Source organism: Hemicordylus capensis, chromosome 8 (genome assembly GCF_027244095.1).
Source record: "Hemicordylus capensis ecotype Gifberg chromosome 8, rHemCap1.1.pri, whole genome shotgun sequence".
Classification (NCBI taxonomy): Eukaryota; Metazoa; Chordata; class Lepidosauria; order Squamata; family Cordylidae; genus Hemicordylus; species Hemicordylus capensis.
Genome location: NC_069664.1, coordinates 18005759 through 18029427, shown reverse-complemented (window position 1 = coordinate 18029427; position 23669 = coordinate 18005759). Strand labels below are relative to the sequence as shown.

The window sequence follows — 23669 nt, the reverse complement described above, 5'->3', positions numbered from 1 at the left end:
GTGACGGGGGCGGGGAGATGTCCCTGGACCCCTGAAGGAGGGGAGCTGGGTCACAGCTTGCTTTTCACTATCCCCTTTGCATCACTCTGAAGAAAAGGTTTGCGGGGAGCAGGTGCCCATTTTCACTTTCTGTCCCAGGACCCACTGTCCAACCTTGCTACGCCCCTGTGCCCAAGCGCACTAGCCTGTTGGAGAGAAAGTAGACTAGAAAGTAGACCTTCTCTCTTGAAACCATTTTCCCATGGCTAACCATCTTAATTGTACATAGGAAACTGCCTTCCACTGAGTCAGACCATTGGTCCATCTAGCTCAGTTTTGTCTACACAGACTAGCTCAGTATTGTCTAAGGTTATAGGCAGGAATCTCTCCCAGGCCTATCTGGAGATGCCAGGGAGGGAACGTGGGACCTCCTGCATGGAGATGCTCTTCCCAGAGCAGCACCATCCCCCAATGTTTCCTTTAGTAATAAAGTGTGCCGTCAAGTCGATTTCGACTCCTGGTGCCCATAGAGCCCTGTGGTTGTCTTTTGGTAGAATACAGGAGGAGTTTACCATTGCCTCCTCCTGTGTAGTATGAGATGATGCCTTTCCACATCTTCCTATATCGCTGCTGCCCGATATAGTACCAGTGGGGATTTGAACCGGCAACCTTCTGCTTTTTAAGTCAAGCATTTCCCTGCTGCGCCACTTAAGGTACTAACTCCTAAACCTGATACATATAGAAGTTGCCTTGTACAAAGCCAGACTGCTGGTCCGCCTAGCTCTGGACTGGCAGCAGTTGTTCAAGGTTTCAGGCTGGAGTCTTTCCCAGCTCTCCCTGGAGATACCGAAGACTAGACCTGGGTCCTCCTGCATGCTGAACAGATGCTCCACCACTGAGCTGCAGCCCCATCCCCACTAATTAATCATTTCAAGCCTGGTTTTAACCAACTTCCCAACCTTCCCAACTTAGCAACATTCCCTGCTCTGCCTAGCCATTCTGCCTGCTCTCACTTCGGTGGACACGCTCTTCCTCTCCTCCCGAGTACTGTGTCTGTTTAGTGCTGATTCCAGCTCTCTTGACTTCTTGCAGGAACCTTGTTTGCCTTTAAGGGCAGGGAGTACTGGAAGTACAGCCAGCGGAACCTCAAGCCACAAGCTGGCTACCCTCGCTCCATCGCCAAGGACTGGCTGGATTGCACGGCTGAACTGTACCCTCCCCGGAGCATCCCTACCAGCCCGGCCTCGGGATCTGGACTCCGGCCAGACTTGCGGGGTCCCCAGCTGGAAGTCGAGCGCTGTGTGTGCTTCTGTGCTGCCTTTCGAGCGGCCTCGTGGCCCACCCTCCACGGCCTGCTGGTTGCTCTCCTGGCCCTGCAGGGGTTTGCCTAGGGGAGGGGAAGGAACTTCTGCGGAGGCTCATTTTACAGGTGGCCCTTGTGCCACCTGGTGGCAGGATTCGGGCAACATCTCAGTGAAATGGCGCACAACTGGACGGTCGATTGAGGCTGCGTGATGGGAGTGCCTCCTTGGGAACCAATGAGAGGGGATCGGTATGTTGCCCCACAACATGTGGCATCCCATATTGAACTCCCAGATTGTTTTGCTTGTAGCAACTTGGGATAGACACTCCTCTGCCGACCGATCGGAGAATCCCTTGGGGGCCTGAAAGTGCATCGAGGGTCTGTCCTGCAAGAGAATCCTTTTGAGGTCTGAAAGCGCCTCAAGGAACGGTCCTGTTGGAGAATCCTTTTTAGCATCAAGGGTCCTTTTTAGCATCAAGGGCAGTGTGAACTGCCAGGCTCCTGTATGAGCGACTGGTAGCAGGAACAAACGTGGGGCTTTTGAGGGGAAACCGTGAGTCACTCACTCCAGCACTGCAGCAGCCTCTTCTGGTGGTCCCCCCCCCCGCCCGTGAGTCAGTGGCGCAGCTGTGGGATGATTTAGAGGCTCCTGCCAGGGCCTGTCTGGGTTACTGACAGAGCGCCATTGTAGCCTAAAGCCCAGAGAGGCTCTGTTGGAAGAATAGCAGTGACGAAGGGGAAGGGCAGCGGGATTTGCTGTTCGAGCAGGATTCCGGATTCAGGGAGGGAGTGCCAATCCACCCTCCACCCACAGCCATTCCAGCCTTTATTATTAAGAGAGATTTTAGTGGCGGCTTCAAATGTCTGCGAATGCAGGCGGACTTTCCTCCCTCTAGGCGCATGCCCTTGCTTGGGTAATCCGCTTGCTTTTCTGCTCACCTGCCCAGGGGCCCACCTGGGCAGAGGCCCCAAAATGGGCATCATGGGGAAATCTTGCAGATTCAGAAAACACGTGTTAAATTATGTGCTTTCTTTCATTTCAGTAGGGAATGATTAAACCTGTTTTTCAAGGTGGAAGATTAAAAGCCCAATACCTCAATGAATGTGGGTGACAGGCCAAGCAGAGCAGCCCCGTTGCCCATTGAAGCATGGTGGCGGGTCGCGGAGAGAACTACTACAAATATTTATATACTGCTTTTCAATAAAAGTTCCCAAAGTGGTTTACACAGAGAAATAAAAATATATAAATAAAGATGGCTCCCTGTCCCCAAAGGGCACAAAATCTAAAAAGAAACGTAAGATAGACACCAGCAACAGCCCCTGGAGGGATGCTGTGTTGGGGATGGATAGGGCCAGTTGCTCTCCCCCTGCTAAATAGAAGAGAATCACCACTTTAAAAAGGTGCCTCTTTGCTCAGTTAGCAGGGAGACCGCAAAGGGAGGGAAAGCATTTTGTTTCACTCATGTAAATGGTGCTATCCAAAGGTTCTCCTGTGCACCTGCTGTTGAAAAGAACCGGAGGTGTGCTGGAGCAGGACTGTGCATGGGCCTGAGCCTCTATATCCCACCCTTCCAATGTCCACAACAGCTGAGCATCCGCAGAGAGGAACACAAGAAGAAATGCACTCTGATTCCAGTCAATGAACCATCTGGGTCTTGAGCCTTTTGGCTTTCCTTTGCCAATCCTTTCCTTCCAGTTTGGGATCTTAATGTGATATGCAGTTTGTGAAGTAGTTAACTGGAAGATTACCAATTTCTTTCACTGAGGGGTGCTCAGTGGGGGCAAAGAGGGACCTGGTGAGGGTGCTGTGTAGTGTTCCCTCTAACAGCGATTCCCAGGTGTTGACTACAACTCCCAGAATCCCCAAGCAAAAGCCATGGCAGCTGGGGTTTCTGGGAATTGTAGTCAACAACATCTGGGAATCCCTGTTAGAGGGAACACTGGTGCTGTGAGGTGGCAGTGGTCTTGTGGGAAGCACTTGGCTGCTGGGTGGCTAGCAGCTCAAGGTGGCTGTTGACACCTTGGCCCACGGCAACACTGGATGCTGGTAGCCTTTTTGCAGCTGAGGGGCAGCATGGTATAGGAGTCTGGGAGAAGAGCTGGTCTTGTGGTAGCAAGCATGAATTGTCCCCTTTGCTAAGCAAGGTCTGCCCTGGTTTGCATTTGAATGAGACTCCATGTGTGAGCACTGTAAGATATTCCCTTTAGGGGTTGGGGCCACTCTGGGAAGAGCACCTGCCTGCTTGCATGCAGAAGGTTCCAAGTTGCCTCCACGGCATCATCAAGATAGGGCTGAGAGAGACTCCTGCCTCTCCCCCCAAAACCACTGCATGCTGTGGTTAAAGCCCTCTTCCATAGAACTGCGATTGGTTTCCTGGACCACAGTTATCTCTTGCCTGTGGAAAGAGAGAGCTGAGACCATGACATGCTTGTCCAAATTACTTATTTACAACATCCCAAGCTTGGAAGAGGCAGGGATTCTTTTCTGAACATATGAACACACGGTGCTGCTTTATACAAGGTCAGACCATTGGCCCATTTAGTTCAGTACTGTCTATTCTAATTGATAGCAGTAGAATTTCTCCCCATCGCCAGTGAACTGATCCTTTTTAACTGGAGATGGCCCAGAAGTGAACCTAGGACCTTCAGTACACAAAGTGTGTGCTTGCCATTATCTCTGCCCTGAGAAGTGACTTTTGAGTCTGATCCTGAGGAGGTGGTGAGACTAGAACTAGACTCAATTCCAGGCCCCAACACCAGATCAGAGTCTGATGGAATCCTGGAACTGGATCCATGAGAAATGGCATCCCCAGAGCCTGAGCCCCCTGAAGAACTGGCCTCTTTTACACTTCATTCTTCCTAGTGTCTCCACACCAGCACTAGCAACAGGCTAAGCAGGTTTAGGTAGAAAGGAGGAGTGCCAAGATAGGCCAGAAGGTTATTGGTCATGGCCCTTTAAGATTCCTGCTCTCCAGTCAGGGAGACTGAGCCCAGAGGGGGTAGTCTTAGCTCAGAGGTATTTAAAAGCTCAGTCTGTCTATGAGTGGAATCAGAGCCACTTGTACCTCTTGAGCTGTCCGTGGTGCTACAGCCTCACCTTGCCAGTCTGGTTCTCCTCTGTAAAACAGGAAGTGCTCTACCACTGGGCAGCAGCCCCTTCCTCCTCTTCTTTGTGTCTGGAGTGCAAGGAAGTGGATAACATAATATCAGTCAAAAGAAGAATGTTGGAGAAGACACAACGGCTCCAGTTTAATAAGGCATAAGAGTTGCTGCAGGGTAAGGCACTGGTATGAATATGTCATATTGCTAACTCAGGATGGAGAATTCACTTCCAGTTGATGAAGAATTGTTTGAAGAGAGGACTCTCGCGGCCTTGGGGCAATATTTCAACCTGGAATCAAGAGAAAAGCAGGTGAGATGTCAAACTCCAGTTTCCCCACTGATCTGGAGATAGACCAGCGGGTGTCTAAAAGGCATAAGCCCTACGTTATGATATACTTGGTTCCAAATTTTTCCTCTCTTCTCAGGAGTGCTAAAGGACATGGGGTCTTGAAAGCTCTTGGAAGGGACTCTTTGGAACAAATGGCAGATGAGGTTGCATACACTTAAGAGTAAAAGTGATGCGCTTTGGGTCAAAAAAATAAATAAATCCTAACCTCACTTTATAGACTGTTGAGGTCTGAAATGACAGTGACTAGCCAAGAGAGAGATCTTGGGGTAGTGGGTAGCTCAATGGAAACACTGACCAGTGTATGGCATCCTGTGAAAAAAGGCTAATTCCATGCCAGAGATTGTTGGGGAAAGGACTACAAATAAGATAGACTGTATCGTAATGCCTGTATTTATTTAACATTTATTTAACATATTTTTATACCGCCCAAAACTTACGTCTCTGGGTGGGTTACAATAGGTGGAATGGGCACATTTGAAATATTGAATATTGTTCTGATTCCCCAACTCTAAAAGGTAACTATAAAATTCGAAAAAGGCAATGAAAATGATTGAGGAATTAGAGTACAATCCCTATGAGCAAAAGCTAAGGGACTTGCATTTGTTTAGTTCAGAATACAGATGATTACAGGAGAACCTCGTTATCCGCAGAGATTTATCATCCACGGATTTGCATATCCCCAGTCTGGTAAAAGACACCCGACCTCAGCGTACGTGGGGGGAAGGGGGGGATACATTGACCTCGCATATCCGTGGGTTGGGGGTGGCCATAAATGACTGCGGAGGTAATTTCCAACTGCCATTTTGTTTCTTGGAGCCACAAAATGGTTCTGTTCAAGAAAAGAACAGGAAAACAGCAACTTTTGGTGATTTGGGAGCATTCCGGGGCACAGCATGACTCAGGGAGCAGCAAAACATGGTAAGCAGCCTCCCCCCTGCATTTCCTCGTGAAATTTGGCCTATTTTCAGCCATTTTTAGCAAATTTTGAGCTGACTGGGAAGCTAACCCCCACGATGCCATTGCCCTAATGCCTCAATATTCGTTATTTCGGTATCCACAGCTGCGGCTGGGAACAGAACCCCTGCAGATGTCAAGGTCCTCCTGTACTGTGGTGGGGAGAGGAATATTGCAGCAGTTCTCAAATTAGATGAATAAAGCGATTTAAAAAATCATCTTCCTTTATCAGAGTTGTCTGAATATTTGGGCTAGTTATCTGTGAAACCGCTGCTTACTTACCTGTGTGTTTGGGGGATACTTCATCCGGGCAATGAAGTCCTCGGCCACCTTCAGAGCTGCACGTTGTTCCTGTTCATTGGCTTTGTGACCTGCTCAGGGATGCAAAAGGACAAGTTAGAGGGAGATCTTGAGCTGGTTCAGACATCACGTGAAACCCCAGTTAAAGCCGGGCTCCATGTGATGTCCCTGAACAGCGGGAACACATACTCCTCCCTCCCATCTTGACGTGAACATCTACTTTCTAACTTGATTAAAATAAGCCAGGATTGGTCAAGTCAACTCAACCCAGCAATCTCAGCTTATTTTAATTGCTTCAAATAACCTGAGATCTGTAACTCACTTCAAATCCTGGTTACTGATCTCAGGTGGTTTGAGGAAAGTATGTTAGAATAAACCAGGTTTGGTGGGTTTTGACATCATGACCAATCTTGGCTTATTTAAACCTAGATAGGAAGTTGACTCTTGTGTGGGGATGGGAGGGAGGAGAGTACGTTTCTGAGGCTCAGGGATGTCACACAGGCTTTAACTGAGGTTCTATGGGATTACCATAGTTACCTGGCCACAAGCAGAGGAGACAGGGAAGCCCAACTGGATGGGCACGAGTTGATTATTTCTGGGAAGGAGGGAGGTGAATTAATATTCTTAGAGCATATCTGGTCTATAACCCATCTTTCTGACATCTAATTCTCTATGTGGAGGGAACTGATTTCCATGGAGGAGCATTTTGTTATGTGAATCTGCATCTGCAGTCTGAAGTAGTACAAGTTTACTACCTCAATGAGAACAAGGTCTAAGAAACACACCGTTGGCAGTGTCATAAGAACTGACAGGGAAAGACCAATCAGAATTGGAAAGACCAAACAGTGCTGGCAGGGAAAGACCAATCTGAAGGCTGTGCTTCTGGAGAGCAAGATACAGTTCCCAGCGGAAGAACTAATCAATCAGAAATGGAGCACTCTTCTCTGCTTATCCAAGCTCCCCGCCTGGCAGGCTTGTGGTAGCATGTTCTTTTTGCATCTTTGGTCTCATGCCAGGAGGTGAGGTTGTTTTCTTGGCAGGGGGTGAAGAGGTTTACCTTTCCAAACATAGATTTTTCCACACTGGCCATTGTCCAGAATGAAACAGTCATCTGTGATAAGCTGATCTTGGCGGAATGGGCTGGCCTCAGAAATCTTGGTCAGGCTCATCTTACCTGTCATGTCTGAGACCTGAGAAGGAAAGAGAAATGGGCCCCCTCGTGAAATGAAGGTCTCTTAGACCTGGATTGTCAGGTTCGCATGACACACCCATGCTCAACGTAGGCTCCCCAACGGGGAAGTAGGGTGCTTGTGCATTCCCAGGGTTCCAGCTGTTCTGCTGAACCTCAAATTTGATGTGACGTTTGAAGCCTCCCTAAGTCATGGCTAAGCACCACTGAAATCAATGAGATAACATAGTCATGACTAACTGAAGCCTGGATGCTACCAAGGGAGAACAGTTCTGGATGGTCAAAACAGCAAATACTGGGCTAGGAATTATGCAGAAAGAGATCGAACCAGCAACCTTCTGCTTGTTAGTCAAGAGCAGTTATCCTAGGATAATCACCGTAGACGCTGCTGGCAATGTCCAGTGTGGCTACAACTTACCCCTGTTAACTTGGTGAAGAGGTACCTTTTAATGTGGTGATTCCCTTTATTTAGCAGGGGGAGAGTAACTGGCCCTCTCCACCCCCAGCACAGTACTTCCAGTGACTGTTGCTGGTGTCTATCTTGTTTCTTTTTAGATTGTGAGCCCTTTGGGGACAGGGAGCCATCTTATTTATGCATTATCTGTGTAAACCGCCCTGAGCCATTTTTGGAAGGGCAGTATAGAAATTGAATGAATGAATTAATTAATGAAAGAAAGAAAATTAAAATGCCAGTACTGTGATGCCTTTATGTAGATCTCTGGTGCAACTGTATTTTGGGTATAGAAAGGAGCACCTAAAACTAAAACCTCGTGGAGTTTTGTTTTGTTTTAGCTCAGGGAAAATAATGACTCGGGAGGCAGATATAATCGAGGTCTACCTGTTGAAGCTGATGATGCAATTAATTTCATTGGATGGAATTAACTGGCAGTAGATTCAGAATAGAATCTCAAAGCACATAAGAAAAGTGCTTCGTACAACATATTAACCATGCAAAAGGTCCCAGTTTAAATCCCTGGCAGGATTTAATATTTGTCTGAAACAGACAGAGAGCTGCTACCAGTCAGTGTAGACAATGCTAGACCGAGCAAGAGCCTGACTCAGTATAAGATTGCTTCATATATTCATCAGAAACATCCACCATAGCTCAGTGGCAGAGCATCTGCTTGGCATGCAGGAAATCCCTGACATGACAAGATAGTGCTGGGAGAGAAAGACCCCTGAGCCTAAAACCACAGGGAGCTGCTCGCCAGTCAGTGTAGACCAGGGGTTTCCCATCCGTGGTACTCCAGATGTTGCTGAACTACTAAAATGTAGCTGGGGGTGATGAGAGTTGTAGTTCAGCAAGATCTGGAATGCCACCGGTTGGGAACCCCTGGTGTAGACCATGCTGAGCGAAAAGGACCAAGAGTCTTATACCAAGGCATACCTTATACCTGTTGCTTCAGCTCCCAACATCTAGCTGGCCACCTCTGCAAACAGGATGCTGGAACAGAGAGAGCTTTTGGTCTGAGCCAGCGGGGATCTGATCTTTTTCTTCTTTTGATAGGGTGTTGCCTTATATAGTAGAGCCACCTTAAGTGGCGCAGCGGGGAAATGCTTGACTAACAAGTAGAAGGTGGTCCATTCGAATCCCCGCTGGTACTATATCAGACAGCAGTGATCTAGGAAGGCATCATCTCATACTGAACAGGAGGCGGCAATGGTAAAGCCCTCCTGTATTCTACCAAAGAAAACCATTAGGCACTGTGGTCGCCAGGAGTCAACACCAACTCGACAACACACCTTGCCTTACCTTACCTTATATAGTACAGCTGCGGCTGCATTCGACTGGTCAGCCATGATATCCTCTTCTGGACTGCCCTCTTTCAGAGCTGGTTTAGGGCCCAAGACCTAGAAAAATGAGAGTGTGTGCTGAATGCTGATAGCTCCTTACTGCCAATTAATCTCGGGCCTCAGAATCCCAGCTCCATGCTACAACTGGCCTTCTTGTGGGCAGCACTGGCTGGAAACCTCTTTTGCGTAGATAGGACAATTTAGATTCTGGGCACTCAACAGCCCCGCCCCACGGCCACTGCTTCCTGGGGGCTGGACTACACTGTTCACGGATGACAAATATGGTGCTACCTGAGAACTTGCATACTACCCATCGCAGAACCCAAGGGGAAGACTTGTGGTACGCAAAGGCAATCAGGAATATTAATAGTTTAATGAAATAGCTATTGTGTACAGAGAGGCAAGTGCAGAATGCTTTTCAGTGCTCTTGCTGCTGGCTGTATGTTAGCCCCACCTCTACAGCAGGACTGGAACTCAAGCCCCATTCCAAAGCTGGCCTGGATCAAGGAATGGATTAACCAAAAACACCACACCCATCATGCCCCAACCTCTCCCTCCCCATCAAGGATCTTACCTGTATCATCTCTGCGGGCTCCTCGCCGTCTGCCACAATCTCCACTCGGGCCTTCCCCTTCCTCTCACTATCCCGGATCGCCGTTGCTAAATCTCGGGCTTTGTTGCGCTCCAGAATGTTGGATTTCCCCCCACACCAAGTAAAGATGCTCTGAAAGGAGAGGATAAAGGGTGGCCACCACAGCTCCTAAGCTCCAGTTCAGCCACACATTTCTCCATCCATCACCTCCAGCAGGGCTTTTAAAAATATGCATTTGGATAAAAAAACATGCAGATTGCAAAGAAGACCCAACCAAGTTCTAAAAGAATGTTTGTGCAGTTTAACAATTAAAGCCATGCAGGAAATTGTATTATGTTGGTGGCTGATCACCATGAGCCCAGGCTCCTCAAGAACAGAGGTTCTCAACGAAGGGTCCTCAGATGTTATTGGACTTCAGCCCCATAATCCCCTGCCCCAGTGGTTGGGGACTATGAGAGTTGAAGTCCAATAACATATGGGGACCCAATGTTGAGAATCCCTGCTCTAGAACCCCAGGTTCTAATCAAGCATACCCATTTCTCCTCCTCCTGCCAAAGCCACTTCCCGCAAACTCCACTGCTGCTCCCCAGAGTCCTCACCAGTGAATACAACACTCTTCTGCATCCATGCAGTCAAGTTCCCAGTTCTGAGAACTTTCTTCCTCTCTGTGTAGGCTCCTAAATGTTATGGAATGCGATTCTTCGCAGCAAATCATGTGTGTGCAGATGTGTGCGATAGCAGCTCATGCTATGCACACAAATTATGCTCATGTGCCATTGTGCGATTCTGAATTTTCCTTCTAACAGGAGTTCTAACCCTTACACTGTTCTGTTTTCCCCAAAACATCTCTTGCTACCCCGTTTTGTTGAAGACCTTTCCCAGACGGGCGGCTTTACTGTGGCAGGAAGTGCCTAAAGTTAAGTAGTGCTACTCTTTTGGAACACACACACAATGTGCAATCACTGCATATCATCAAGTGCGAAGCTGAATAATGTCAACCTGAATAATGGCAAACAATGACAGACTTGACTACTGCAATGCACTCTATGTGGGGCTGCCTTTGTACGTAGTCCAGAAATTGCAGTTGGTCCAGAATATGGCAGCCAGTTTGGTCTCTGGGTCATCTTGGAGAGACCATATCACTCCTATCTTAAAAGATCTACACTGGTTGCCGATAGGTTTCTGGGCAAAATACAAGGTTTTGGTTATAACCTATAAAGCCCTAAACAGCTTAGGCCCTGGGTCTTTAAGAGAATGCCTTCTTCGCTATGAACCACACCGCCCATTGAGGTCATCTGGAGAGTTTCGTCTGCAGTTGCCACCGGCTCGTCTGGTGGCTACTCAGGGATGGCACGGGCCTTCTCCATTGCTGCCCTGAGGCTTTGGAACACACTTCTTGCTGAAATAAGAGCCTCCCCATCTCTTACAACTTTTAAAAAGGCAGTCAAGACACATTTGTTCACATTTGTCCCAGGCTTAATTAGATATTATTTTAATTGTGTTTTTAATAGTTTTAATGTTCTAAATTTTAATTGTTGTAATGTTTTAATCTTTTTATCTGTTGTTTTCATTGTTTTGTTGTAAACCACCCAGAGACTTGCATTTTGAGTGGTATACAAATGTGTTAAATAAAATAAATAAGTAAACCTTCTGTTGCCGTCCTGACGTTGTTGTAAATGATTCCCTCGTATGAACTCCCCCCACCCCACCAGCCTCAGTGTAGCAAAACTGTGTGCAATCACCTTTTGGAAAAGCTTCTGCTGAATGCACATCTATGTGTACAAACACTAGCAAGATATGTGCACATCGCTACCATGCCAGACATATCTCCTGCCCGACACCCACATTTCCCCTCTATTCCCCACGTGTTTTCTCTCTTCCAGACTCACCTCCCCTAAATCCAGGATGAAGCAATCGCCGGTGTTGAAACTAGACCAGCTCATCTCCTTCTCAGTGGCTCGGATGTTCTTTTTCCCTTTCACCTGGTAGAGTTTGCGGATGGGAATAGGCTTTGAGCTGGACTGGGTTTGGTGAAAGGCGGATTCTACGCCTCCTTCCTGTGGAAGACAGAAACATTGGCTGAGACCTAAAACAAAGTAGGCAAGATAGTGCAGTTGGGTTGGGGGCAGTGTTCCCTCTAACAGGGATTCCCAGATGTTGTTCACTGCAACTCCCAGCACCCTCAGCAACAATGGCCTTTGGCTGGGGATTCTGGGAGTTGTAGTCAACAACATCTGGGAATAACTGTTAGAGGGAACACTAGCTGGGGGAGACTCCCAGAGATAAGAAGCACAAGGAGGAGGAGGAAGCGATGATTACTACTACTTATATACTGCTTTTCAACAAATGTTTCCCTAGAAAAATAAATAAGATGGTTTCCTGTCCCCACAGGGCTCACATTCTAAGAAGGAAACATAAAGTAGACACCAACAACAGCCACTGAAGGGATGCTGCACAGGGGTTGGGTAGGGCCAGTTGCTCTCCTTCTGCTAAATATAAGAGAATCACTACTTTAAAGATTTGTCTGCTCAGCAGAGGTTATATAGTGACTTTGAGGAGTGGGGATGAAGGGAAACAGAGCCACCAATGGGCACAATGTCACCATCTTCAGATGGCCATGAACATAGGCTTTGGACAACAACTGTGCTGATGGCCACCATCTTTACCCATAAAGCAATGCTTCCACATCTCCATCCATTGACATAGCAGGAGCTGGGGGGTGGGATAGCGGCTGCCCCCCCATCCTTGGTCCCCACAAAAGTACTCAGCCAAGAGCCCTACAAACCTGGTGCTGGGACTGCTCTGACAGTTGCATTCTGCACCAGCTATCATTTCCAGAGACTCTTGAATAGTGGTACCCTATATAGAATGCACTACAATCATACAATCTAGATGCTAACAGGCTGTGAATTACAATCAGGTAGTTTAAAACCTAAGAGTTTATGATGGAGCCTTCTGGGTTGGTTTGTGCCAAGGCAATATCATATTAAACATAACAGGCCTGTTCACATGAACATTTGGGGTCAAGTTGGAGGGTTAGAGAGCTCCTTCCCCAGTAGTGCTACATGCTCAGAACTTCTGTTTGGGTCAAAACCCCCAAGAAATACATGATTAAGCCATGTGAGGCATTCATTGTTGAAATCGGGAGCTGCAAGCATGGAATGTCCTCCAAGGCCTAGCTAGCCTTCCCAGCATGCTTTGCACTGCCAGGAGACTGGGAAGTCTTGTGATGTCAGCAGCTGCCCTCTGATTGGCCGTGAAGGAGCAGGAGGCCTGCTGAAGTGGCTCCAGCTACAGTATCATAGAGAGTGCTTTGCAGAGTGGTACATCCATGGATGGCAACCCTTGTAGACACAGCTCTCTATGGTTTGCATGCCTGCTAGGTCCTGATGGCTGGGTAGAAAAGGTAAGTGGATCCACATGACCAGAAAAACAAGGTTGGAGAGCTCTCCTCTCCTCATACCTGGGTTAAGAGCCAGGTACAACAGCGTGGTTATCCTTCTTTGAGAAACCTGAGTTGGAAGGATTTGCATGGGTTCTCAGAATCATGCAAAACATGGCAACCCAACTCCTACCCTAGTTTTAATGGTTGTGTGAACAGTCCTATTGAATTATTCATAATAGCACTCCGAGCAAAGCAACAGGGCTGCATCCTGAAAACTGGGCATGTCCAGCACCTCTCTCACCTGGTATTTGATGCCATGGGGAAAATACTCCATAAACACATCAGACTCATTGCCCTGTACTTCCCGGTACTGGATGGGTTTTTCTTGCAAGAAGGAGTTGAAATGGGTGGAAAGGAGAGCACAAGCACCTTGCTCATCCCGGGAAGAGTTCTGGCCTGGAGGTCACGGAGGAGAAAAAGCTGTTACTGGGAATTATCACAGTGATTTTTAATCATTAAGCATTAGTGATTTGTTTAATTATTGATTAAGTCACTACTTGAGTGACAGTTCTCATTTCCATGGAGCAGGCCTGTGTCGCTCCTGACCCATTATCTGATTAGAAGTAGAACAAATGATATAAAACAATGTAATATATGCAAATATGCAGACTTTGCATAAGAGAGATCTGGTTTCTAGAGGGTTTCAAAAGTCGGCCATGTGAGTTCAGTTGGGTACACCCTAAAACAGGACTGCTCAGCTTTGGCCCTCCTGCAGATGTTGACAGCTCCCATAATCCCTGGCTATTGGCCACTGTCACTTGGGATTATTGGAGTTATAGTCCAAAAACAGTCGGGGGGCCAAAGTTGAGCAGGCCTGCCCTAGAATATAGACAGCGGAAGCATGGAAACCATCAACCAACATAAGCTCATGTTGGTGTTTGTCATTGTGCTAGGGAAGGCCAAATGTCATATCTTCCATATGGAAGAGAGTTCCCCTAAAATTCTAGTATACACAGGCTATGAAGTCTTAAGGGTGTTTTCCTTAGTACATAAATAGCAGCAGTCCTGCCGACTGTAGATCCGAGCACACATTTTTCACTGCATATGCTTGACCAAAGAGAGGTTGTGAATGAAGAGCAGAGGGTGCTTCTTATAGAATCAGCCCACAGCTGGGTTCCACATATGGATGCTTCATCATGATCTGACCACGCATTGCTTACCAATCCAGATGTGCACACTAGATTGCTCCTCAGGTCCATTGTGAAGAATCAGGTAAGAATCCCCAGAGTAGAATATGCCTTTCATGTTTTCTGGGATGGGCACAGGCTTCATCTTCTCCACACGCCAGATGTGTAAGCCCGGCTTTTTGACAGAAGCATCAAAGGGAGAACCACTACCAGACAGAAATGGAGGAGGAGATTTATTAGAAGGGAAGATAGATAAAACTGGAGCAACCCATGCCCAGATTACTGATGGCTGGTTTCCTGAGATGAATCAGAGATTCCTGTCTTGGCATGGGTTCACAGAATCATGCTCATGCTGGTTACGGACTTCACACCTAGATCCAAATGATTATGTGAACGAGGCCAGTAAGATGCAGGTAGGGATGAAGGAACCAAAGAGAAGGAATACATCCAAGAAGGTGGGATGGTAAGGGATATAAGGTGAATCCAGGTGGATGGGAGAAAGCAGGCTGGGGGAACGATATTGTTTTCATGGCAATCAACTTATTTGGGAAACAGTCACTGAACTAGCAGATTTTTTGAGCGAGGTCTCACTAGTGTGGTGCAGTGGACAGAGTGTTGGACTTAGACCTGATTCCAATCCCCACAAAGCTTACTAGGTGGCCTTGGGTCCAGCACCACATCTCAGCCTAGCCTACCTCAGAGGGTTCTTGTGAGTATAAAAGGTCAGTGGGGTGGCCGTGTAAGCTCTTTGGAGGAGAGGCAAGATTTTTTTAAAATGTAGTGTGTACAAATGAATCAGAGGCTTAAGTATCCAAGATTCACCTGCTCCAGCAAGACCAAGGGCAAGATCAAACTTGCCTGTCCCACCCACCCCCCACCTGCTTCCTGATAATGCAGACAATGTCAGGGTGGGGTTCATCTTCCATAGTGAAGCCCTGTGGATGACCCCTGAGAGACAGCAGCAGTGGGGTGTGGCTGGGCACCCGGTGGAAGTCCTTGTTCATATGGAGAGGAGCCATGATCACAAGATCATAAGCATAGTATTACAGACCTTAGGGACCAAGGTTTGAATCTTGATTGTTTTGATAAAATGAACCCAGAGGGGAATCAAAGGAGACAGTGGCTTACATACAGAGTACTCATCACTCCATTGGTGCCTCTAGCAATGGTGGAAAAGGCTCTGTATGAAAGACGCTCTGCTATGTCCAGCTGAAAGCTGGGAGTCTGGCAGAGCTGTGATGATGCACAGCATCATTTGCACTGAGCCTCTTCCACACTTGCTAGAAACATGGTGAATTGGTGAGTTCCATGCAGTCATCCCTCTTGGGAGCGGAGCTCACTGAGATGTATATGAGCTCCAGCTGATGCGTCTGAAAAGCTGGGCTACTGTTGCAAAAATCAGTGGCTGACATGATGCACAACCTACCATCTTGATAACACGACACCCTGGGTCTTCTGCAGACTTGTAGGCAGTCCTGATGCTGTTCTGAATGAGTGGTTGCACATTCCCCATTGCAGCGCTAGGGAAAAACTAGTAGTGCCGCTTGCTGTGTAACTGCAAGTTCAGAACAGTGTCAGGGTTGAGTATAAGTCGGCCATAGCTGCAGGGCGGAATGTTACAGAGCGGGAGGCTGCACATCATGTCAGCCGTTATTATTTATTCAGTGTATATCCCAGCTTTGAAGTCCAGAACTGAATGCTCAAAGCAGCTAATCAACATTACAATAAAACATATTACAATATCTATAAAACATCTGAATTACAAAGGCATTGAAAACACCTTTGGAAATACTGCCAGCAACCAAAGCAAAGCCCCGCCTAATAAAAGTGGCCGCCGGGTTTTGATAGGATGGGAAAGAAAAGAGTTCATTACCTTTTGGGGATAGGTGTATACATGGTTCCAGGGATCTGCTGGGAGACAAAAGAGCTCAAGGTTATCAAAGGAGGAGCAGAACCAGATATGTAGCTAGGTGCTTAATGTTAGAAAGCTTGGAGGGGAGATTCCCTTATCCAGTCCTGCTGCAACGGAAGTGTACAAGTAAGGAGAACACTGCCAATTAATATTGTCCGGAGACACGGAGTTAAAATTCTAAATAAAGTACTTTATTAAGGAAATCCATCAGGGAGATAGATAAGGCCTACATGCCATACAAGAAGGGGGGAAGGGAGAAGAAGGAAGTCTCTCTCTCCAGGTGAGAGAATGAAACCTGAGACTATCAGTCTAACAATGGGGCAGTAGAGTAGAGAAAGCATAGTCAGAGAGGGAATTCCCTTGCTCACTTTCTTTACCCCTGCTGCCCCTAGTGGTCAATACTGTTGCTGGCACTAGGGCGCTTTCCAGATTACTCGCTACAACAGTGTCACTACGTGTCCTCCAAGTGTGCTTCCATACTGCCTGTGTTTTGACATCTCAGTCTCTGCGCTGTCAGCAAAGGTGCCATTCACATTGCCAATGCCGCCTTCTGGGTTTTATTGTTGCGTTGCAGCCCTATAACGTTGCACGGGCATTGCAAAAAACCCACAAAAAATGTATTTCCCTGTTGTAGGAGTTTTGCGCAAGCTAGAATAGACTGTTCCCCCTGCTGGTGGCTTTGCACAATGAACCGCTTCAACCCTTTATTTATGTTCTGAGTACGATCAAGCCGAATCATTTATTTTATTTTATTTTACTTATTTTATTGTTAAATTTATATAGCGCCTTTCATTAAAACAATCCCAAGGCGGTTTACACAAAAATAAAAAACAAGACTATAAAAATGACACAATTAAAATATTAAGCTAAAATATAAAACAAATCTGACTAAAAAGATTTAAAATACAAGCATAAAAACTGTACAAAATACAAAGAAGCAGCAGTAGAGACAATCATATAAAAGCCTGGGTAAAAAGCCAAGATCTAACACACTTTCTAACAACTGTGATGGAGACCGAGGAAGGAATAGCCACCAGGAGAGCATTTCAGAGTCTGGGGGGCAGCAACAAAGAAGGCCCTGTCCCGTATGAACGACAACTGAGCCTCCCTCATTGTCAGCAGCCAGAGCAGAGCCCCCTCAGATGATCTCGTCAAGCGGGCGCAACCCTTGGGAGCAGGCGGTCCCTCAGGTATTCTGGGCCCAAACCGTTAAGGACATTTTACCACTGTTGTCATGGGTAATCTGGAACATGCCTAGATGCCATCAGGAGCTGCAACTCCAACACTTAAAAGATCTGGGCCCTGGGCACACAGCCCCCTCATGACAAATAAAGGCAATCATACCCACCCATCCACCCAGAACAATTATGTATGTTATAATTAAGTAATAAATTGTAGCTGGGGGCTGATGGGAGTTGTAATTCAACAAGATCAGGAGTACCACAGATCGGGAACCCTTAAGTTAGATAATCCGTCCATCTAACTCGCTATACTAGCTGGCAGCAGCTCTCAGACAAGGGTTTCAGACAAGGGTCTTTCCCAGCCCTCCCTGGAGATGCTGCCAGGGACTGAACCTGGGACCATCTGCCTGCAAAGCAGATGCTCCAACACTGAGTTACATCCCTCCCCAATGCTAATACTGCCTCATCATCCCATTTTGTGCCCAGAACAATTTCCTTGACTTTCCCTTCAAAGCTCTCCATGGTCATAGCCCACCCCAACTTTCGGTCCTCATTTCCTGTCATATCCCAGGAAGGACTGAAGTCCTTTTCACCAGCATAGTGTAGTTATTAGGCTAGGACCAGGGAGACCTGAGTTCAAATCCCTGTCCAGCTATTAAACTCACTGGGTGACTCCTGGCCAAGTCACTTATCTCTCAGCCCAGGCTACTTTGCAGGGTGGTTGTGAGGATAAACATAACCATGTACTACTATGCATGATTTATTTGCTACAAACAAATGAATGCTGAGGAGGGATGCACATTCCTTGGTTTTGCTTTTGTGTCTGGAGGATATCAGCTGTCGTCTGCGGGACAGAATGCAAGGGGAAGCCAGAGGCAGAAAGCAAGACGGAAGCAATTAAATGCTGGTTTTCCCCACAGTTGCTCCTCTGTACTGACTTCTCTCTTTTTAAAAATGTTATTATCAAACCACAGATAACATTATTAATACATTTATAAGTATAATGCAACACATTGCTAATTAGAATAATCATTAATTTAGCATTGAATTTTCACTTGGGGGTTTGGCTGGAGCACTGTGTGAAAAAAATGAACAGGGCATTGCCTCTGAGGATATGCAAGGTGATAGGCAGTGCCAGGACTCCTCTCCTCTTCTACAAAAGGGAAGATGTTCCCACCTCTTTTCCTTTCCTCCTTCCTCATACAAGAGATCTCAAGCCTTATGGAAGACTCACTACCAATTCAGAACAGCCGCACCAAATTAAGATTTGCATAGTTATTACGTACGAATATTATCAGTTACGACTACATACTAATATTCATAGCAGTGGTAGTGGTAGTGGTAGTAGTAGTAGGTTAATGTATGTAGTTGGCTAGACACCTTTAAAAGAAGGCTAGACAAATTCATTGAAGAGAGATCTGCCATTGTGGCTACTAGCCATGATGGCTATATGGAACCTCCATTTCCCAAGGCAGTTTACCTAGGCACATAGAAAGCTGCCATATACTGAGCCAGACCATTGGTCCATCTAGCTCAGTATTGTCTACGAACCAGAGTGGCTTCTCTGGTTGCAGGCTGGAATCTCTCTGAGCTCTGTCTTGGAGACGCCAGGGCGGGAACTTGGAACCTTCTGCATGCAAGTGTGCAGATGCTCTTCCCAGAGCAGCCCCATCCCCTAAGGAGAATATCTTACAGTGCTCACACATGTAGTCTCCCATCCAAATGCAAACCAGGCCAGACCCTGCTTAGCAAAGGAGACAATTCATGCTTGCTACCACAAGACCAGCTCTAGGGGCAACAGCAGGGGAGGTCTATTCCCATTATGCCCTCTTGTGAGCTTCCTAGAAGCATCTGATTGGTCACTGTGACCAATGACGGACTCACAAGCTTCTTGTTCAGATCCAGTCGCATGCTGCAGTCATGCTCTTAAAAATGCTGCCTGTCATCCCACACTGCAGCCATTCCAAAGCATGCAGGCATTACGAAGATGCCCAACAGTCATGTGACAGCCCAGGAAACAGATGTCTTCAGAGCTCTCTAGCTCAGAAAGGTTGGGTGTGACTTACTGGCATGTCATGGGTTTCCACACTGATGGAGGAAATGCCAGCCTACTGCAGAGGGCGATGATTCAGGGAGGGGACCGGAGCAGTTATACTCCGTGCTGTCCTGTATTGTTAAGCAAGTCAGCACGGCTGGGATAGAGGCTGAAGTCAGTGGAAGATTCCATGTGTTGTCCTCAGGCACAGCCACTTTTCTGTGCACCACTGTTCCCTTACACGCAGCAACCTAGACTCTCTCCCCCCTCACTTCCCTTCACCTAGGAGGAACTGCTTCCTAGGAGGAACTACATCGAATACAAAAGAATTACAGATAGCTCGGATCTCTCTACCACCAAGTGGGAAAACCCCACTATATAACACCCAGACTTCACAAATATGTATATCTTGATCGACTATAAAAGGGAGAAAGCTGTAAGACAACTACGGTAAGTGGTTTAGGCACAAATTTAGGAACACACACAGCAGGTACGTAGACACTTCTTGGGAGGAGAGCGGAATGGTCCCCCTTCACTAAGCAGGGTCTGCCCTGGTTTGCATTTGGATGGGTGATTACATGTGAGTGCTGTCTGCTGAAAGATATCGCCCTTAGAGGATGGGACATAGCTCAGAGGTAGGGCATCTGCTTGCATGCAGAAGGTCCCAGGTTCAATCCCTGGCAGCATCCTCAGTTAGGGTAGGGAGAGACTCCTGCCTAAAACCTTGGACAGCCACTGCCAGTCAGTATAGACAATACTGAGCTAGTTGGACCAAGGATCTGACTCGACTTCCTGTGTTCCCATGTTCCTTCTCGGTGTAGGGAAATACACACACACAGGGGAACACATGTGGAAACGTACATACATATTTACACGCATACACATTTATGTTCCATAACATATATGGGGACCACACAGACAGACAGACACACACACACATTTCCCCTGTACTTGGTTTAGGTACCTGCACACCTGCGTATCTGGTACAGTGAGAATATAGGTCCTGTTACCTAATGACGCAGTGGGGAAATGACTTGATTAGTAAGCCAGAGGTTGTCGGTTTGAATTCCCACTGGCATGTTTCCCATATCAGGCAGCAGCGATATAGGAAAGATGCTGAAAGGCATCATCATCTCATACTGTATGGGAGGGGGCAATGGTAAACCCTTCCTGTATTCTACCAAAGAAAACCACAGGGCTCTGTGGGCGCCAGGAGTCGGCTCCAACTTGACGGCACACTTTACTTTACTTACTGAACAAGAGACCTACTTGGAGGCTAAGCTGATGAAAAGATTTCTGGCATTCAGCAGCAGAACGGTCAGTAGAAGCTGGGAAGAAGCAAGCAATACTACCGAGCAACAGCACACTCATGGATTCTTCACCCGTCAACCTGCCTGCCCTCAATCAAAGGCGACACTTTATCCCCGCTTGGAGAAGAGAGCTGCACAAAGGAGCAGAACATATTCACTCACCCCGTTTCTCACCTGCAGCCTCTGTTAAAGCAAAAGTTTTCACAGCAAGAATGTAAAATTAAACTTCCTGGGTGTGGCCGCCCTCTCTCTTCCTAGTCTCTGAGTGCAGACTGTTCATTGCCTCACTTCTTCTGTGGCTGCAGGGGAAAGAAAACAAAAGAGAGAGAGAGAGAGACTGCTGTGGTAAGCAAGAGTGACTCACTTCACTTCTGATTTGCCCTCATTCAGTTCCTCCAGTCATGTGTGCTGATGGGCATTGCTTGTTTCCCCGCTGCCCTTTGACCCTATTCGGGATCATTTGGCAGGAGTAAAGCCCCTATGGAAGCGGCAGAAGGTTCCAAGTTCCAAGCAGAGCTGGCAAGCATGTCGCCTTGGCTAAGCAGGCTCCACCCTGGTTTGCATTTGAATGGGAGACTACATGTGTGAGCACTGTCAGATATTCCCCTTAAGGGATGGGGCTGCTCTGGGAAGAGCACTTGCATGATTCCAAGTTCCCTCCCTGGCAGCATCTCCAAGATCGGGCTGAAAGAGACTCCTGCCTGTAACCTTGGAGAAGCCGCTGCCAGTCTGTGTAGACAATACTGAGCTAGATGGACCAACGGTTTGACTCATTATATGGCAGCTTCCTATGTTCCTACATCAGTGTGCTGCCCATGTGCTTTAACCTCCCAGAGACTTTGATAGTGGGCAGTATACAAATATGTTAAACAAACAAACAAACGTGCGCATAGTTGCACAGTCTTGCTGTTTGTTCAAGGAGAGAACGGGTTTTGCCTCCTAGGCAGAGCACCGGATTAGAAAAGTTACAAACACCCTGCAATTTTTATGAAGGGAAGCGAGAGAGACGAGAGGGACATCTCCACTTACAAAACCAAAAGGCCTGGGGGTAGAAACGCAATCAGCTCATGTTACAGCTCTTTCAGGTAAGGGCTGTGGAATTTCAGTGCATCACACACATGCCTAGCGCAGCAACTATAGATCACAACTTTGACTTGGAGATGTTTGCAGAGATTCTGGCTAAAAGGATCCCAGTGATCCTTCCTTAGGTAATACATATTGACTTAGTGACTGTTCACACAATGCACTTACAAACCAATTCAATAGGAAGCATCTTATTTTGTCCTTTTAGTTTCTGGGATGGTCAGAGCAGAAACCTTGTATATGCAGGGCTGTCAGAAGTTGTTTGGCTGCCCTAAGTTATAACTAATGTTTACCTTTGTATGCTGTTGAATGTGGCCTTTGGGAGGTGGGGTTGTATTTCCTTCTCATGAATGTCCTGATTGCAGCTTCCTTTTTCTGTGCCAAAGCAAAGACCTTTCCATCAATTCAATTGTACGGAACGAGAGAAAAGGCAGGGCGGTGGTATAATTGTCCCAAAGATCTGCGATAGCCTCAGAATTGTGTTTCCCCTGGAGCAGGGGTTTCCAAGCTTGGACCCCCAGATATAGGTGGACTACAACTACCATCATCCCCCTGCTACAGAAGCCATAGTCCAACAACATCTGGGGGCCCAAGATGGAGAACCTTACCCCTAGAGGGGTTTGCCAATCACCCTGGAGCTGCCCGTACCAGCTTTTGTGGTCTAAGCCTATCCACACCATGCTGCTCACACCAACATGGCAGCCAAAACACCACGAACTAGCCTGAATCAGTCCATAAGAAGATAAGAAGAGGCCTGCTGGATCAGACCTGAAGTCCATCCTGGTTTTCATTGTGGCCCACCAGATGTCTCTGGTAAGCCCACAAGCACGGCATGCCAGCAAGAGCCTTCCATACTCCCAGCAACCAGTATTCAGTGCTATACTGTCTCTGGATATGGAGACTGATGCCCATTCCTGGAGAATCCAGACTAATCCCCAACCTAACAGAATATGCTCCCCACTTTCTGCATAGCCTCCAACAGTATCTGCTTAATAACAGAAAACCACCTTTTCCATCATATGTACCAGCTGGTGTGCAAAATGCTTGGTTGCTAGAATGCTGAGAGACATTCCTAAAATGCTCGCTTGGTTGCTAGAAGGCCAAGAGCTTGGAGCCCAAACCTGGGCTTGGGGCCCAAACTTGTTATCTTCAGTGCTGGGACTCTATATAATACAAAGGGTATATATTTTCCACTCATTACTATGTAGCTATAAAAGCTTCCACATTGGTGAGAAGTCAGGGTGTGTGCAGGGAACTGGCTTTGGTGGTTTGGTTCGAATTCGAATCGAATTCAAACCAAACTGCTGGTCTGCGAGCCAGTTTGGTCGAATCGGCCAGGGGACCATTCCGTTTGGCTGAACCGGGCCAAACTGTTTCAACCTGGTTTGACCTGGTTCGAGGGCGATGTTTGTAAAGGGGAATCTGGTGAAGAGTCTAAGGCTGCCCTTAGAACAGTTTTAAAGGATTCCCTCCCCTTTGCTTGTAAAAGGAGACCCTCCCTGGATTCCCCTTTACAATCATAGCCCTCAAATTGGATCAAACTGAGTCGAACCAATCTGTTTCGGAGGACCAGACTCAGTCTGGTTCAGCTGGACAACTTTTGGGGAGGCTGGTCTGGTTTGAATTTGAACCAGTTGAACCAGGCCAGTTTGAATCGAACCCAGTTTGATTCAAACCAGTTCTGCACACCCCTAGTGAGAAGGGACAGGATGGCTCATGTGAGGGCAGGAATCTCAATCAGACTTGAGTTATGGCACATCTTAGAAAGTGAGTTTTGTTAGCAGATTTGGGTTCTGAATAAACCACTCAGGACCATAGTTAATAGCTATAAGAAACTTACTTAAAATAAGAAATAAGTTACATGTCTATGTCTGTGTGAGTCTTTGTCTATGCCTAGTTAGCACAAAAGCAGGTATGCAGAGATCCATTTATATATGAAACCCTCTACTTCCCTTCATTTCTAGAGGTAAGATTGTCTGGGAATAATCCCACCACCATTGCAAGGTCCAACACT

General features: G+C 47.1%; 2 protein-coding genes across 8 annotated transcripts in view; one reads left to right on the top strand and one right to left on the bottom strand.

Annotated features, from left to right (window-relative positions):
- LOC128333529 (matrix metalloproteinase-17-like) overlaps positions 1-11213 on the top strand; it is a 35613-nt gene extending 24400 nt beyond the window's left edge. For 2 of the 3 annotated variants that reach the window (XM_053269043.1, XM_053269042.1), the window contains exon 11: positions 1072-11213. In XM_053269043.1, coding sequence (XP_053125018.1) covers positions 1072-1370 — 299 coding nt within the window. In that variant the 3' untranslated portion in view covers positions 1371-11213. The remainder of the gene's footprint in view (positions 1-1071) is intronic. The other variant, XR_008310959.1, reaches the window with a different exon arrangement.
- On the bottom strand, positions 4505-22014 carry CAPG (capping actin protein, gelsolin like). Of its 5 annotated transcripts, none has more exons than XM_053269050.1 (11): positions 21949-22014; positions 20735-20871; positions 16008-16045; positions 14168-14340; positions 13249-13403; positions 11452-11619; positions 9545-9694; positions 8935-9027; positions 7045-7177; positions 5970-6058; positions 4505-4673 (listed from the first exon to the last, which is right to left on the bottom strand). In XM_053269050.1, the coding sequence occupies exons 3-11, from the start codon at positions 16028-16030 to the stop codon at positions 4608-4610; spliced, it is 1050 nt and encodes a 349-aa protein (XP_053125025.1). In that variant the 5' UTR covers positions 16031-16045; positions 20735-20871; positions 21949-22014; the 3' UTR covers positions 4505-4607. The 5 variants fall into 5 exon arrangements, with proteins under 5 accessions (XP_053125025.1, XP_053125024.1, XP_053125026.1 ...); XM_053269049.1 differs by having other exon boundaries at positions 16008-16042; XM_053269051.1 differs by having other exon boundaries at positions 20747-20871.
- Between the last annotated feature and the right edge of the window lie 1655 nt (positions 22015-23669).